The sequence below is a fragment of the Impatiens glandulifera genome, chromosome 1 (genome assembly GCF_907164915.1).
Source record: "Impatiens glandulifera chromosome 1, dImpGla2.1, whole genome shotgun sequence".
In the NCBI taxonomy this organism is placed as follows: domain Eukaryota; kingdom Viridiplantae; phylum Streptophyta; class Magnoliopsida; order Ericales; family Balsaminaceae; genus Impatiens; species Impatiens glandulifera.
The window spans coordinates 11,248,652-11,266,543 of NC_061862.1; the positions used below are offsets into that span (position 1 = coordinate 11,248,652).

The 17,892-nt window shown below is 31.9% G+C and overlaps 2 protein-coding genes and 1 non-coding gene across 7 annotated transcripts; all 3 read right to left on the minus strand.

The window, feature by feature from the left end:
- Nucleotides 1-5,168: 5,168 nt before the first annotated feature.
- Nucleotides 5,169-5,242, minus strand: TRNAT-AGU. Its single transcript has one exon. It is a non-coding gene; the product is annotated as a tRNA-Thr (tRNA).
- A 687-nt stretch (nt 5,243-5,929) lies between these two features.
- Nucleotides 5,930-7,992, minus strand: LOC124920880 (endonuclease III homolog 1, chloroplastic-like). 5 transcript variants are annotated; one of them, XM_047461453.1, is made up of 10 exons: nt 7,802-7,992; nt 7,614-7,723; nt 7,501-7,555; nt 7,246-7,412; nt 7,111-7,177; nt 6,938-7,029; nt 6,723-6,860; nt 6,548-6,652; nt 6,387-6,470; nt 5,930-6,307 (listed from the first exon to the last, which is right to left on the minus strand). In XM_047461453.1, the coding sequence occupies exons 1-10, from the start codon at nt 7,974-7,976 to the stop codon at nt 6,161-6,163; spliced, it is 1,140 nt and encodes a 379-aa protein (XP_047317409.1). In that variant the 5' UTR covers nt 7,977-7,992; the 3' UTR covers nt 5,930-6,160. The 5 variants fall into 5 exon arrangements, with proteins under 5 accessions (XP_047317409.1, XP_047317412.1, XP_047317410.1 ...); XM_047461456.1 differs by having other exon boundaries at nt 7,501-7,557; nt 7,619-7,719; nt 7,801-7,992; XM_047461454.1 differs by having other exon boundaries at nt 7,614-7,719; nt 7,801-7,992.
- Nucleotides 7,993-10,349: 2,357 nt separating this feature from the next.
- Nucleotides 10,350-12,773, minus strand: LOC124920691. The gene is made up of 7 exons (XM_047461244.1): nt 12,082-12,773; nt 11,644-11,994; nt 11,427-11,558; nt 11,156-11,337; nt 10,961-11,072; nt 10,724-10,870; nt 10,350-10,623 (listed from the first exon to the last, which is right to left on the minus strand). Exons 1-7 carry the CDS (start codon nt 12,682-12,684, stop codon nt 10,522-10,524), a joined length of 1,629 nt encoding a protein of 542 aa, XP_047317200.1. The 5' UTR covers nt 12,685-12,773; the 3' UTR covers nt 10,350-10,521.
- Nucleotides 12,774-17,892: the final 5,119 nt, after the last annotated feature.

The window sequence follows — 17,892 nt, forward strand, 5'->3', positions numbered from 1 at the left end:
TCATCAAAGCTCTCTTCCAAGTCGATTTGAGAAAGTACGTGACAAATTGGACAATCTCAACATCTATTATCCAACTTGAGGGGAGTGTAGAATTATCTTTCAAATATGGAAAGTCAATAGCAAATCAATCAATTAAATCAATTAGACTAATTGATTTTCCAATTGACCGAGAATGAAATGTTATCAGTAGCAATTCAATTAGACTAATTGATGTAAAAATACAACAAAAAAATAAGCAATAAAATATTCTCTCTTAAATTTCTATAATTTCATCGACCAATCAAATATTTTGGTTAAGAACTTCATCAGGATCGGGAAATTTGATGAAATGGCCCTCATAAGAGGTCTAATTCCAAAAAAGAACCATGATTGATAAAGTTGGTAAAAAGGGCATTTTTGCCTTGTGAAAAGTCTGTAATATCACTTGCGCGCTTGTTTTACCGCTCAATTACGAGAAATGTATTTCTCGCATTTGGTGCTCAATTACGAGAAATATATTTCTCGCATTTGGTATTTCTTGCATTTGGTATTTCTCGCATTTGGTATATCTGAGTATATGTTGAGATTCGGACATTTGTAAAATATATGAAAACGGCTAGGGATTCATATCGATCGACAATAGACTACGAAAGAAGACGATTGAAGAATCTCTGCGACTGCGATTCTACAAGGAATAGAAAGAGAGAAATGAAACCCATGGTAGGAATAGTGGTTTCAAACAAGATGCAAAAATCAGTAATGGTGGTTGTCGACAGGCTCTTTCATCACAAACTCTACAATCGTTACATCAAGCGCACCTTCAAATTCATGGCTCACGACGAGCAGAATCAGTGTAACATATATGTTCTTCAGTTAAGAACTATATATTTATTCTTTTCTTTTATAGTTTTCCAAACTTGAAAATGCCAAGGGGACTGTAACTTTGAATGGACAGTGTTGATCCACTATGTTTATGTCTATGTTTATGTTTATGTTTAGGTTTAAGAAACTTTGGTAAATTTATTGTTTGACTTAAAACTGCAGAAATCTAAAAAATCTTTGTCTTGATGGAACACTTGCACCTGAGTTAGGAAAGCTAACTTACCTTAAATCTATGTGAGAATCCAAATATGCAATCTATATCTTATTGGATTTCATGTTTGCTGTTGAATATCCTTTTTCATATTTATGTGTTTTAACTTCCTGAAGCAATTTATGCAATAACTCTTTATGGGGAAGAGTTTCAGAAGAGATTGAGAAACTTAAAGAGTTGGAAGTGTTGGATCTAGGCTACAATAATTTCAGTGGATCTTTACCAATTAATCTTGGCAACAATTTGTAGTTCTTGCACGGGTGCCAGTTGCACTAGCAGTTCTGGTTCCTGGTAAATCTCGTCGATATAGAACTACAACAGAAACCCGATACTTTTTTTTCTCTCTTTTTATATGATCTGACTCTGATGAGTTGGTTTTCTTATAGGATCCCAAAACGGAAACTACTGCGGACAAATGCCGACTACCATAAGAGGAAGCCCAAATTATTACCATTATCTTCACCATTTTCGCATTCGGTTTCACCCTCACCATCACCTTCACCATCTTTGCATTCGGCTTCACCCTCACTGTTTCCAATCCAATCACATATATCTTTGTCACCAAGCCCATCACCATCACCATTATCGTCTTCTCCATCTAAATTATTTGTTCCATCACCTTCTCTTGTATTGACACCAATTTCACGACCAGAAACTCCTTTACCTCCACTAATCCATCCTTCTTTGCCACCTTCTCCAAATATGATTCCCCACAATCACTTCAAACATATGTACCGTGCGATGATCTGTTCTGGAGTAGGAGGGTCTTTTTTCTTTGTGGCTTTCGCTCTTGAAATTTTCTTTTGTCGACGAAATAAGGTGGTTATGGTGGGACCTTGGGCTAATGGGTTGAGTGGTCAGCTAAGAAAAAAAGCATTTGTCACTGGTTAGTAATTCAAGATTTTATATCTTCTTGATACGTAAATTTAGCAATATTTTTATCCCTTTCCAATTACCAGACCTGCATTTCAGGTGTTCCAAAGTTATAGAGATCGGAACTGGTAACTGTTTGCGAAGATTTCAGTAATATAATTGGTTCATTATCAGACGGAACAATTTATAAAGGGACTCTTTCTAGTGGAGTAAAGATAACAGTTATTTCTACAGCAATGAAGTCTGCTGAAGATTGGTCTAAATCATTAGAGGGTCAATTCAGACAAAAATAAATTAAGCTCTTTCCAGTTTTAGTGACTTTTTCATCATTAAGTTTTTTTTTATGTCGTCCAGATTACGACACTTTCGCGGGTAAACCATAAGAACTTTGTGAATCTGGTCGGTTTTTGTGAAGAAGAGCAACCTTTCACAAGAATGATGGTTTTCGAATATGCTCCAAACAAAACACTTTTTGATCACCTGCACATCAAGTTTCATCAGTTACTGATGGTCTTCGAATAGGCAATGGATTATCTAAATATATATTGTTGTTTTTTGAACTAACATCTCAGTATTTAATCCAGGTTTCATCAGTTACTGATCATGTTAGGGTGCAAGACTCAGGTGCCAAAGCAGCTGATTTTGATGATGACGATGGTGGTGGTCTAGTGAGTTATGAAAGTGGTGGTAATTTATAGAAAATTGATGTTACTATTACCAATGATTGTGTACAACTAGTGTTTACATCTTGTTTAAGTAAACCGTTTTTTATACATGGGTTTTCTTTTTCACAAAAGAAAATGTAAACAATCATTTTTAAGTTTCTTCCTACCTTTTTGACTTTGGTGCAATTCACTACGCTCGTAAAAAGATGGGCTTAATGACATGCTTAAGTTGCTTGGAATCATGTGTAGATGATGTAGAGGTTATAAGGGTGTTTGAAGCATGCACACTTGAATTTATTACGATGGTGTCTCTTTAATGTATAACTTTTAAATTCTTAGCCATTGAATGCACAATCAAGATCATTGCTCATGCAGAAGCTTGATAGGAGTGGCACCGCAACAATTTTTTCTCTGTTTTTGTTGAATTCTAAAACATATTGGACTGTCTTGTTAAAAGAAGTTAATGTTGATTTCCATTGTGAAAATCTACATTTGTTATGTTTGCAAAAAATTATAATGATCTTGAAAATATTATGATCACAATCTCTTCCAAATTTTTAATTAGATTATGGTTGTGACAAATGTTGCAAAATACTAGTTTCCAAATAGGCTAATATTTTCATAGCATTAATGTATGATGTTCTTATAGTATTACGGGGTCTCTTAGAGTACCAGCGCTAAATGGGGTAGCTTCAGGTCAATAGGCTATTACCTTACCATTACCCATGAATGGACAAGCTGTCATTCCTGCTGCACTTCTTCCAACAATTGTGGTGTCAGAGCCTATTAGAATCTCCAGTGAATGTCTCCTCTTGAAGAATATGTTTGATCCGACCATGGAGGTATTTTTTTCTTCTTTTTTTTCCAAATCACTTTTTTGTTCTGTTTTGAGACTTTTACAACTATGTTGCAGATGGACCCAGAGTATGATTTGGAAATCAAAGATGATGTTGAGTCAGAATATTCCAAATATGGTCCAATTCTGTATATCCATTTCAGGGCTGTTGCTTCCCAAAGGCCTGGTTTCTTTACTTTTTGTATGTTTCTAGAAGACATATGTGAAAACACTACTTGTTAGTTGTATTGTAAACTTCATACTTATCATTAAAGTCTTTCAGTGCCCTAAGTTGTTATCCATTAATACTAAAAATACATTGAAATTGTTCCAATATATTATTTTTATTCTTGGCAAGTAGTGGGTTTTGCTTACAAACTTATTTTATTATTTCCAAAATCATACTAGTAAAGAAAACATATTGAATAGACAAATAGATTAAATATAAAAAATACACAAAATGTCTCTTAAATTCCATGTGGAAGTATTTATCAAAGAATGAATGAAAATTTCTTTAAACGACCTTTCTATATTGGTCGGGGATGTTCTTAGTTATCTCCAAAGACAGATTAAAATTTATCTTTAGTAAGAAAAATGAACAAAATTATTGTAAAATGTCCCAATATAAAAGAACAAAGTTAATGTAAAATGTCCCAATAGTTAAAATGTTTGGTTGTGATAGTCTTAAATATAAAAATTTGTAGGCATTCCATTTTTCTGCCAATGTTTGGTTGTGATACTCCATGAGCTAAAATTTGTGATAGGCTTGAATGTTTGGTTGTGATACTCCATGAGCTAAAATTTGTGATAGGCTTGAATGTTTGGTTGTGATACTCCATGAGACACATATGCCAAAATGCAGATGAGTTGAAAATATATGGCCAAAATTTGGTATATTCACTTTCTATAAAATGTGAGAAATATCAAATTCGAGAAATACATCAAATGCGAGAAATATAACAAATGCGAGAAATATTAAATGCGAGAAATACTAAATGCGAGAAATACCAAATGCGAGAAATACCAAATACGAGAAATACATTTCTCGTAATTGAGCGATAAAACAGGCGCGCGAGGGGTATAACAGACTTTTTACAGGACAAAAAGACTAATTTTGCCAACTTTATCAACCGTTGGCCTTTTCTGTAATTAGACCTCTTATGAGGGTCATTTTATCAAATTTCCCTTAGGATCTATGTCTCTTTCATTTTGTTATTTTCGAATTCTCTAAGTAATGATTAGAGCTTAATTGCTATTACTTTCACATCTTCTTGAAATTCATTTTGCAAAATCTCCCAGACCTCTTTGGCTGTATCGGCACATATGATTCTGAGAAAGATCGTTTTAGTGACTGCTCTTTAGAGGATTGAAAAAGTGTTTGTGTCGGCTTGTCTACTTTAGTTCCTTCAAGTTAGCTTTCTCTCAATGGTTAAAAGATCAAAAGATAGTCTTCATCTTCACGTACCAGAAATTATAGTTCGCCATTAAACTCTAGAATGAAATGATTGAGATATTTGTTGATGAGATGAATTTGGATAGAGTGGTAGAAGACTTAATATATAGACTATAAAATATTTTAATAATCAATACGAAAATTGATTATTAACTTTTCACTCATAATTGATTTGGTGTAGAAAAAGATTAAACTAAACACATATTATTAGTAGGCAATAAGACTATGGCATTATCAAGTAAATTATTGTAAAAAATATAAAAAATAAATTGCTCTTATTGAGAGTTGAACTCAAGACCTCCCGCTTACTAAACGGGTGCTCTAACCAACTGAGCTATAAGAGCTTATGTTTATAATTTTATATTTATTCAATATAGAACTATTTTAAATACTCAACAAAAATTTAATATTAATTTTGACAAATTGCAAAGGAATTGCTAACTAAATAATAGTTTTATTTGAAAATGAGCTTTGCTTTTGTTTTACTCACTATTGAATTTTTTTTGTTGATTGAGTTATCAAGCATAAGGGAACAAGTTTTTCAGGAATTTCAGTTGATAATGCATACCTTTTAAGAGTTCTAATTATTCATGGAAATGCTCAGTCTATGTTCAATAGAATCTCGAGATTTTAATGAGGTTGCGTTTCTTCAGACAATGAAGAATTTCCAGAACTCAAAACATCTCAGATCTCGATCAATTCGCTTTCTAGAAACTTCATTTCATGTTGCAAGGTTTCCAATTTCATCTATCCCGAAAGTAAAGAATAGTGTGAAACTCTGTTGACTGGAAAATAACGAAAGATGTTAGTCCTTTAGAATCTCATATAAAGTAATAGTCCTCTTAAAAGAAACCAAGACAGACAAAAACAAAATTTGAGGTTTCTGAGAATGATCTAAAACTGATAAATGTAGGGCAGCAAGTAATTAGAGGACATGGCCAACTTCTTGCATGTTGGTCGTGTATGAACAGAAGTTGTCTTTCAGATTGCCTCAGACAGGCCACTTCGACAAGTTCTTGAGAGCAGCAAGATGCTAGAATATGTTTTTCATCTTTATAATTAGCAATTAAGTGATGATTGTATTATAAATGGCTTCAAGCCTTCCTTTTAATAGATATTGCAGTCATTGGGAAGAAGATGCAATTACAAAAAGCTACATGCCACAGAATGGCCTTTACAAAATTTCTCCTAATCATAAAAGCATATTTGATTTCTTCTTGTTTATCTGCAAAACCAGATTACAATACTAAACATCAATCATATCAGATCTTGCCTCGACCAGATTTCTTCGATTTGGAAGAGGGGCTTGAGGCTGCTGCCTCTTTAAACGCAGATGGACACATATCGTTAACACAGCAGATTCCACATTTAGGTCTCAACGGAGTACACACAGTCTGTCCGAAGCCAACCTGTTTTTATTTACTTTTTCAAATATTTGGTAACTGGAAGCATAACAAAAATACAAGAAAACATGCTGAAGAAACTGACCAAAAGGGGGTTAATTGGAACCCACTCTTCCTTTGGAAGCCATCGTTCCAAAGCAATTCTAGTCTCCTCAGGATTTGAAGTTTTCTGGCAAATGGGCCAAAAGAGAGTCAAGCCATAATCATTAAAACCGAGACTTCCAATCTTTCTTGATATTATTTTACCTGTTTGGAGACCATCCGTGAGACCCAACCTAATCGATTGGAGATACGATGCACATGAGTATCTACGCATATCCCCTGAACATTATCCCAAGCTACATTCATAACCTACAGCCATCACAACAAACTGTAAGCAAAATACTAGACAGCAAGAAATAGAAACAATCAATCTACATGCCAGATGAGCCATTTTGGGTCCAATTCCTGGAAGCTGCAGCAGTTCTTCTAGTGTACTAGGAATGTCACCATCATACTTTGTCAGGCATATTGTGGCTATTTTCTTCATATTACTAGCCTTTTTCGGGTAGAATCCAACCTAGTAAAAAAATCTTCAATTTATATGCGCAACATAGAAGAAATCCAGCTTTAGTTATTAGCAGTTGATAAAGGTACCGGATAAATTAAGTTCTTGATGGTTTCTTCATCGGCTCCATCGACAGATTCTGGATTTGAAAGACCATTTTGAAGTAGACGTTGAATAGCACCTGTTTGGCAAGAGGATTGATTGATTCTAAATATAGAAAACAGATAATTTCTTTCGAAATCAACACAGCATTATGATTTACCATGGGTTACTTGATCCTTTGTTTGGCTTGAAAGAAGTGCAGATATCAAGACAGTAAATCTTCTTTCCTGGCAAAAACAACCCAATTCATGCATAACCCTAATTTTATAGAAGTTGATTATGGTGTGGTGCCTACCTTAGGAGGAAGTAAGCTGCCAGCTTTTTCACAACCCATTGTGTCTACTGGTGCATCTTCAGAAGATCTCATTTTACGAATTCCTTGTAGAATCTTCTCCCAATTGGCAGGAGGTTCAGAAGATGTATTTATACCTGTTATCTGAACATGAGATGAAATTGACACTCCTGCAAGGAAGAAAGAGATGATGACATAGATAGATTCAAGGCTGAAGAGAGTACAAAGAAGAAAGATCATTATTAAACTCATTCTTACTTGACTGGTTGGATTTTCCATATGCAAAGTCTTCAATATCAGGCAAGACGGGGAGCTGTAAGTATATAATGTATTAAGTCTAGGAAAAGAAAGAACATACATGATTTCATTACCTTATTATTATTATTATTATCCTCATTTAGGGATAATATATCTTCAGTCTTTCTAGGTCGCTTTTTTCGAACAAACACGCGAGTTTCAGATATAGAAGTAGTAGTAGTACCTGAGAAAGGGAGAAGAAGAAGAAGTTTATCAGAAAGGGTTCAAGATCATATGTTATCAGAAAGAGAAAGAGAAATACCTTCTGGGTTTGAGTCTGGAAGATTGATGTTTGTCTCGGAAGACGACGAGAGAGCTGTTGAAGAAGAAAGCCTTGTGATTGGCATTCTAATGGAGTTTATTGGCGCTAAAATTGGGGTTTGGAGGAAGAAGAAGATACAACTTCTCGGGGGGAGAGATTGAAGAAGATTAAGCATTTGGAAATCGAAACTAAACTCACTTTACTATTATTATTATTATTGGGCGGTTCATATTTATATTTTATAAATACTAATTTAATTTGTTTTTTTGGGAGATAATAACCTTTGAGTTGAGAAAAAAAAAATAAGGACACAATCTAACTTGTCATTGAAAAAAATAATCATCATGTTCATGTTTGAGAACAAAATAATGTCATAAAAATGTCTTGAATATTGTCATGTTTGAGAAAAAATATTCAAATAAATTTAATTTTCAGTTGCAACACTACGGATTTTCTTATAAATCAAACATGTAACAAATTAGTTTTCAAATCGTTTATAATGAACATAGATTTATTAAAACTGAAATAACAGGTTCGATCAAAATTGACTTACTTTCACGAGAAGAATAAATTTCACTAAATCAAAGATATGTCAATAATTGAAATTTACTCTGAAATAAAAGAAGTGATTACATTATAAATGATTAGAATAATCCACAATTAAAAACTCATTCAACCTCTCTTTCTCTAAATCAGCAAAAGAATAAAGAAAGAATTAGAAAATTATAAATCTGCTTATTTTCTCTTAACACAGAAAATACTAAAAAAAAAATGTATTTATACCCTAACCCGTTTTCATAACAGAAAACTCTGACCAATTTATTTACCCGAAAGTTAAAATCCGACCCAATGGTAAGAACACTCAACATGCATTTTTTGATATATTTTTCATAACTTTGTTTTTGTTTCTGAAATTAATTTATCTGATACCTAAGATAGTAAGATTATTTCATACACTTTCAATTTCAATAGGCAAATCGGTTGCAGAGGATCCAATATGATAAATTTGATGTTTTTTTTAACATTTCTTAAAACACAAAATCCTCTAATATCTTTATATCTTAATTTTGTTTACATCTAGGTTTAAACAATAGGATTTAGGGTTAGGGTTAATAATTATTGATCAGGTAGACTTGTTGTTCTTCTTCTCTTCCCCATATTGTTTATTTCAGGCGGCATGTATCTTTACGTTTGGAGCAGTTCTGCACTTCCCCATGCATTTGCATTCCACAACTTCAACTCCAATTCCAACTTCTTTCTCGATCTCTTCCATCAATGCTTTCGCACCCGATTTCTTGCACTTTCTCCCCATGCACACCTCTATCATCTTCTTCGATGATGTAGATGATGAATCTTCGCTGTTGCCACTGATTTTCAATTTGTCCATTATATTCTTCTTCTTCATATCCTTCAAGTAATTATTATTAATCTCCTTGACATGATCTCTACTACTACTGCAGGCCTTCAATTTCAATCCACTGCATGATGAGAGATGTCCAGAGCGAGGAGGAACACACATCAACGAAGAAGACGACGAGCTTATTTGAATTATATTCAAACAAGTCCGACGCTTAGAAGATAAAACGCCGCCGACGACAACGACCTCGCTGGACATGCAAACGATTCCAGATGCCATTAACAGATTAAACAATGCAAATCTCTTTCTCTAGCTGATTGAATTCACCGTAATTTGAAGCAGATCGAGATAGGCAGGGAAAACAAGCAAGCAAGCAAGCAAACGCAAGTAATGATGTGGCAGTCGCAATCGCGCCCACGCCAACGTTGTCTTGTTTTCATGACTTCACACGCCATGCGATGACAACATGTTCTTGCCACGGTTTCTAAAATTAATAAGATCAACTTCCTAACTAATTTTTGTATTTTTTTCAAAATTACTTTTATTAATATTATAACTTATTATTAAATACAATTTATATAATATGATATAATATATAATTTCTTATCTTTTATATTTTATTTTTTAAAACTTATGAAATTTTAAATGTTATATTTATATTATAAAATTAATAATTCTTTTACATTGTCAAAATATTTACCTTATATATAACTATCATATAGCCATAAAATGTAACAAAAAGTCATTAATTTAAAAATAAAATGATTATAATATTTTAAATTAATATTTATAAAAATATTAAGTGATAATATAAAAAACTAAATTTAGAATATATTTAATAATACAAAACATTCAATTATATAATAACATGTATCTTTTATTTATTTATAAATGTCATGTAATAATAATTTAAAAACTTTAAAATTATTAAAGACAATTTTTTTTTTTATTTAAAAATAAAAATTTAAAATTACAAAATTTAAAAGAAAATATTCAAAATCCTAATTCGCCTTAGAAGCCCTTGAACAAATAAGTTAATTTTAAGAAGTTATACTCCAAACAAGTTTCAAGTTAGGCCTTGATTTTTAATGACAATAATACTCTACTCTTTAACATTTTTTATTTTTCTAATTTAGAAAGCTAAAATAAGAAAAAAAATTATAATCACTTCAAGTTAAGAAACATATAATAGTATACATTATTATTATTATTATTATGTCTTCATGACTAAAAATATATATGCAAAGTGACAAAGAAGAGGAAAACATATGGTAGGTATACATCATACATTTCTTTTGTGCACTACAAAATTACAATTCTGCAACCATTAATTATAAACGGAAAGAAAAAACATATGACTATCTTATGATGCTAACAATTCCGCATTTCCTCGGAGACGCCCAGGAACATGTCTTCTCATCTCCTCAAACACGCACAATGTTTCCGAATCTAGTCCACCCGCAAACTATACACAAAACACATAAACATTTAACACCCTCAAAACAAATATAGTTAACTTTCCCTAAATAGTAGTATCAGTTACCAAAAGTATTATGATCATGTACCTGTTGAGCCCTATAAGCAAAATCTACACCTTGAATAAGTAACCCTTCTTGAGTAAATTCTCTTCTTCCTCCACGATGATCAGATTCAAACTCTGTCAAAACTCTCTTCATGTATATCTTTGCCAATCTCCCAGAAGCAACCTTAATCTATTATAATTAAACCAATTCAAATTAACAATTTCAAACTTCTTAGCTTCTTTACTTCATAAATTTATAGCAAAGACAAAAATTAAAAACCTTGCTAATGATTCCCGTGTCCAACATCCAATCAATTGGAATTTTAAATTGCTGGTAAGTGATCAAAGCATTCTTTCGCAGCTTAATCAATCTCTGTATGCTCTGTTCCGACCTATAATCATCATAATCATAATGAAAGCCTGAAAAAAGTTTCAAACTTAGGTCTATTAACATTCACAAGAAATATTGTTTTACTTGTCCAACAGAGAAGCCATTTTCTTCAAGGATACTACACAAACAATACTATTGTCATCTTTATACGATGAAATTTCCTCATGTATAAGATCAAGACATCGATATTCTACTGCAGCCTCTCGTAAAGCATCTGCTTTGCTTTCAGGCCATTTGAAATGCTTTAGCACAGCCCGTTCGTCAGCCTATATATAAAATAAAACAGAGTTTAGATTCATCATCTCCATTCTTACTTACCCACGGCCACCACATAAAGATTGCAAGAGAGGCTTACTAATGATGAGAGCTCTCCATCGAACCAATCGACAAACTTGACCACTTCTTTTATATCTGAATAAGCAGCATCATGTATTTTCTTGATAAGATTGTTTATCAATTCTCCTTTTGCCTCAACGTCAGCTTTAATCTTCCAGAAACACAATAGATTCAAGTATTATAAATCAATCAATCTGTTGACTATTATCAAGAAATTGACTGAAATATGTTCTTACAGCCAATAGATGAGAGGATCTTCTTTGTATTTCTCCAACTATGCTATTGTGGACACTGGAAGAAGTTTCAGGTTTGTTTACAGTATGTTTTAAACGCCGGTCAGCTGAGATAAGTTCCACCTTGTTTGTTGATGGTCTTATAGTTGGTCGGACTGGGAGAGGCGGCGGAGGTGGAGGCGGCAACAAAGAATTTCTGGGTGCATTTATGGGGAGAAGGATCGGCTGTTTGGGTTCTGATCTTTTAATCTGACTTGAATCATTGGCAGCATCGAATTTAACTATGGGTCGCTGCAATTTATCAGCAATCATCTTCTGAATGTCTTTGAATCTAGTGTTCTGGTTGTGGGTTTCCTATAAAAACGAATCCATCTTAATCCAGAATTCAATCGTTTTCATTCCATAAGGACCATAACAAAACTAAGTAAAATAATTTATCACCTTATTATCATGAGTACTAGCAATGGCGTTGGTTGCAGATGCAACTTTGGCTTCTGCAGCAGCAGTAGCAAGATCCCGCGATAACTTTTCATTGTGGGACTGAAGCTCTGCATTTAGGTTATGGGCTTGCTCTAATTCTGCTTTGAGTTGCAAAACTTGAGATTGCAAATCCCTAATCAAGGCTTCGCTTTTATCAACGTTGACCAAAGTTTCTTCTTCTTCTTCACCTCCTCCGGGTTTCTTATGAGAGACGAATGATTTATTCACAGTTGATACAACCCTGCGCGTTCTGGGTTTATTGATTTCTTCGGCTGGTAGGTTACGAATCGATGATGTATGTCTAGGAGCTGACTTGGGTCTTGTTGCTATTAACCCAGATTCCCCATTAAAGTCCTGCTGCTTTAACCTGTTGTTAGCAGTAGTAGTAGTGAAGGAGGAAGGAGAAGGTTTAATAAAGCGAGACGGGTTGGTTGCATTGGAGAAGGAAAGAGGGAAAGGGCGAGTTTTGGTCTGAGACTGTGACTGAGAAATAGGTCGTCGTAGAGAAGAAGAAGAAGAAGAAGATGAAGGTAGAAGGATATCGGATCTGTTGTTGTTATTCATGGCTGCAATCTGTATGAGAAAGGAAACCCATAAGAAAAAAGTAAAGCCATTGTCATATTATAAATGGAGAAGAAGAAGATGAACAGTGTGTCTATTTTTGGTGAGTTGGAGGGAGGTTTTCTCTTAAAATTATATTCATAATTAGACACAATATTGCAATAAAGTTGAAATCTTTTATATTTTGGATTTTTCACAGATTAATTTGATGTTGCATTATTGTATCAAACTTATGAAAAGATACATATACACAAAATTTAATATCACCTCTTATTTGTTATTTTTTTTCTTTGTAGATGTAGCGTTTTCTTAGTGAATAGATGCATTACCTGTAATAATAGCATCGAACGTAAAAAAAAAAATTTGACAATAGGATAATCGACCCGCGGTTTCAATTTTGAATTATCCGATTATGGACGATTATTTTTCGATTTGATTGGTAGATAATTGATCAAAATGTGTCCCTAATAAACATACAAAAAAATATATATAACATCACTAATATATTTATTTATTAGTTTTATTTTATAAATATTTTAAGTTTAATTTTTATAATAATATAAAATTTTAATACATTACAATAAATATTAAAAAGTTGTTTATATAATTTTATTATTATTTTAAAAAATATAGTATAATGGTGTTTCTCGTGGATTTCGAACCTAACGATGCTGGAATTATACTAAACAAATCCCTCAAATAAAATAAAACGAGAATGATAATATATTCTCTGTCTCTCGATCCGTCTCATTATCATCTTTAATTGACTGAGTTTGAGATACTTATAAAGAAGTTTAATATGTTGATCGATCCGTCTCATTATCATCTTTAATTGACTGAGTTTGAGATACTTATAAAGAAGTTTAATATGTTGATAAATAATGTGAGTTATTCTTTGAAACATTCATTAAAATTTAAAAATTATGATTTTAATGTTAGTAGTCTTTAACTTTGGATTAATTTAGATGGGTTTAAGAAAACAAAATTCTCATTTAGTTTAGTTTGTGTTGGGTTATATTTTTGGTTGGAATTAAATGAATCTTATTTCATTTATATCTTATTATATATATGCATCAACATTTTTTTTAAAGAAATATTGACTATATAATGATGTAATATATATGAGTTAATGGGTTAGGTAAATTAGAGTAGTCCGTAACGCACTCATTCTCTTTCTAATTGAGATTATATAATATTATTGTTAACATATGCATCATTGTTCTAATTAAAGTATATAATTTGATTATTAGATTTAATCAATGTATATATTTGATTAAGAAAAGGTGGCGAAAAAGCTACTCTATTCCCTTTTCTAGTAAGTATGTGCTTGGTGGCTAGTCTCTTTTGAGTGGAAATATATATATATATATATATATATATATATATATATATATATATATATATATATATATATATATATATATATATATATATATATATATATTACATATATAATTATTTTCATGATGTCATGAATTTATTATTATTTTTAAATAGTTTAGGTTTGAAGACAAGCTTTTGACTATTCGGTCATACTTTTAGTAAAACTTTTTTTATACTTCTAAGGTTGGTTGAAAAATTCTTATTTGGATTTTTCCAATGACTAAAATATTTAGTTTGAACGATTTTTTTACTTTTGTTTGATTGTTTAGGCTTTTACAGTTAGATGATTACTATGTAAAGGTCTTTTGCTCATAATACGAGCTTGCACGATAGTTGAAGCCTAAACTCTAGCCCGAAAAAAAAAAGAAGAAAATTTTCATTTTCATAAGTTTTCTCATCTTCTCAAAACATCCAACATAACTACCTTAGTCATAATATATGTTAATTGATCTTATGTATAATGGTGAACAAATTCATTCACCTTTTCATTTGATAAATCGAATGAACTGATTGTTCGAATTTACAATATTTAGGTATATATTATTTAATAATTATATATAAGTTATTATCATAATAAAATTAAAGCTTAATTAAAATAATCTTTTAAAATATAACGGTTATGCCTTATTTAGACATCTATAATAAATATGAAGACATATATGTGTAAAAACATAAATATCATTTACTATTTTGTTGATGTGTTGAATAATAAATGAGTATATTAGGGTTATGTTTCCAACCCATATATATAGTCTATCTATTATGTTAAACTCATTAGACTGACATGTACAATATTGTTCATCTCTTAAGAACACTAAAAGGCTATCGATAGAGAGTTGGAAGACCTAAACCTCACTCATATCAAACATTCCAATCTAGGTCCAGATCCATAACTGAAAGATCCAAAAGACAAAATATTAGAAGAACGACTTAATGAAATGTTCTTCATTAAAGATTCATGTATGTTTATGTATCCTAAGTTTATCTCAATTTATCGACATAGAGTATAATGATTATAGACTTAAGAAATAAAGATCTAGATTAAATATTATAACAAGTGGTATTAGAGCCTTCTCTTTATAAGCATATGTAGATTTATGCTTATAATGATTTTAAGAATATGAGTAAACGTTTTTATATGTTCTTGATCTATTTCAGTTAAAATTGATATATGATAGATTGGATCACTGAATTAGAAATGACCAAATCTTGTGATACATATGTTTGATAGAAAATTCTGAAATTAGATTTAATTAAGAGAAGGAAGAAAAACATCATGATATCTTAACAAATTTATTGATGAAGGAGGAAGATGAATAGTTTACAGGTCATACTATATAATTAAGGACAAATCAATTTATATAGTATTTCATCATACATATTGTATTTGATTGGGAGATTGGGAGATTGGGAGATTTGGAGTTATATGTTCATAATGAATTATAGAATTATAAATAATATGTAATTAAGAATTAGTTATATACATGAGTTATGTATATAGTTATGAATGTGGGGAGAAAATTAAATCATTCTTATGGTTTTTATATAATTAAAATTATATATATGTTTTAAGAGGAATGATATGGATCGCGACTTGCGACTAACTATGTGGATATGTGGAGCGACTGAAAAAAAATAAATAAACGTGCACCTTTAACCCTAAGCCATTCTCCATTTTCAACATCGCAAGCTCTGCTTCGTTTATTCCATCGACAAGTTTTGTTTTCTCCGTCGCCTGCAAACTCCGTGCTCTGTTCCGTTTTCTCCGTCGCCCGTAAGCTCTTTGCTTCGTTCCGTTTTCTCGGTCGCCCGCAATCTCTGTGTTCCGTTCCACGCTTAAACCATTTAAAACATTTGAAGCTCAATTTTCTCCATCACAAACGTAAGCTCCGTTTCACCGTCTAAAGCATCTGAATCTACATGTTTAGGCTATATTGTTGTAAGGAATATAGTTGTGTTTTCACCATCTGAAGCATCTATTTTTTTAAATATAGTCATTTGTTGTACAAAGACTAGAAGAAAACATACACGTTTGATTTAAAAAAATTTGGAAACATTTTAAAATTATTTTTGTAAGTTGTTATGCATGTCATTTTCTCACGCTTCGTTGTCATGTTCTCAACGAAGCGTTGTCATGTTTTCAACGATTTTCAACGATCGTTGTCATGTTCTTAACAAAGCGTTGTCATGTTAGATTTTAAACTGAAATTATATTTACGAAACTAATTTTTTTTAATCTAGTCATTTTTTGTACAAAGACTAGAAGAAAACATACACATTAAAAGTCTATATTGGTGTCTCAGGACCGGAGATAGATTCAGTTAAAACAAAAGTCTATCTCATTCGGTATTTGATTTAAAAAATTATAGAAACGTTTTAAAATTATTTTTGTAAGCAGATATGCCTGTCATTTTCTTATTCTTCGTTGTCATGCTCTCAACGAAACGTTGTCAAGTTTTCAACGCTTCATTTTCATGTTCTTAACGAAGTGTTATCATGTATGATTTTAAACTGAAATTATTCAAAGTCTTATTTGAAGTCGTCATCCGCATCTGTGTTTTCTAAAATTCTCTCCATCACGGAGAGAGTTGCAGGAGCACCTCTGATTTCACTCCCAGTCTATCTTTTCCTCCAAGCCTTAATAACTTGGAGGTAGTCTGGTCCATCATCAGAGTTATGCCCAATGAACTCTACTATTTCGACGTCACCTCGGGGGAGGTTCAACACGCACTAAACATCCTCCTCTTTGATTTTCAACAATTTTCCGTTGCTCAGTATAAGAGCACTCCTTATGGGATCAATATTCTTAAAAAGGTGATGAGATATTTTGAAAGGGCGTATTGAGATACCCAAGGAGAGTAGGGAGTCGAAACCAATGACATTTGCATCGTCTTTCTGAACATCCGAGAGTTCTTAGACTAGTGAGTGAAGGCTTTTGAGAGATTTTCTAATATGTAATATAGTTGATTTCCGTCTTGTTGGATTAATAAAGGAAGCGGGAGGTGGAGAATGTTTTCTCTTCTTAGATTCCTTCACACTGCAAAAAATAAAGTATAATTATGACAACACGGTTGAAATAATATGACAAAACAGTTGAAATAATACGAAAACACATATCAAATAATATGACAAAGCAGATAAAATAATATGACAACGAAGTTTGTTACCTTTCAACCTTGTTAGACCTCATTTTCTTTGATTCCATGACACTATAAAAATTAGTATAATTATGACAAAACAGTTAATAAAACATGAGCTGTGTTATAAACATGACAAGGCTGTAATAAAATATGACAACGCAATTGAAATAATATGACACGCATATCAAATAATATGACAACACAAATCAAATAATATGAAAACGAAGTTGGTTACTTTTCAACCATGTGAGACTTCCTCTTCTTAGATTCCTTGACACTACAAAAAATTAGTATAATTATGATAAAACAATTAATAAAACATGAGTTGTATTATAAATATGACAACGCTATAATAAAACATGACAATACAGATCAAATATATGACAACACATTTAATAAAAATGACAACACAGTTAAAATAATATGACAACGTAATTAAATTAAACGTAGGTAGACTATTATGGTCCATTAGTTTCACGATCCATTTAAGGGGATGTCGAAGCTCATTAAAGTCTTGGCCTCACAGTGCACAAATTTTCCTAGTCCAAGGGGAGACCCAATCGTCTAAGTAGGACCAACTCAATGAATATTCTAGTTAATGAGAGATATTCTAATTTAAGAAGGGAAATTTTAATTAAGGAAGATATATTCTAATTTAAGAAATGATATTCTAATTTAAGAAGGGATA

Bases quoted from the DNA above. Each gene is read 5' to 3' on its own strand.
- LOC124920880 (XM_047461451.1), bottom strand. From the start codon at position 7,976: ATGCTTAATCTTCTTCAATCTCTCCCCCCGAGAAGTTGTATCTTCTTC. The intron at 7,030-7,110 runs GTAAATCATAAT...CTTGCCAAACAG, and splicing joins AAAGGATCAAGTAACCCATG to GTGCTATTCAACGTCTACTT. The intron at 6,471-6,547 runs GTAAAATAATAT...CCCATTTGCCAG, and splicing joins CACGGATGGTCTCCAAACAG to AAAACTTCAAATCCTGAGGA.
- LOC124920691 (XM_047461244.1), bottom strand. From the start codon at position 12,684: ATGAATAACAACAACAGATCCGATATCCTTCTACCTTCATCTTCTTCT. The intron at 11,995-12,081 runs GTGATAAATTAT...TCGTTTTTATAG, and splicing joins CTAGTACTCATGATAATAAG to GAAACCCACAACCAGAACAC. The intron at 10,624-10,723 runs GTACATGATCAT...TTTTGTGTATAG, and splicing joins TTGCTTATAGGGCTCAACAG to TTTGCGGGTGGACTAGATTC.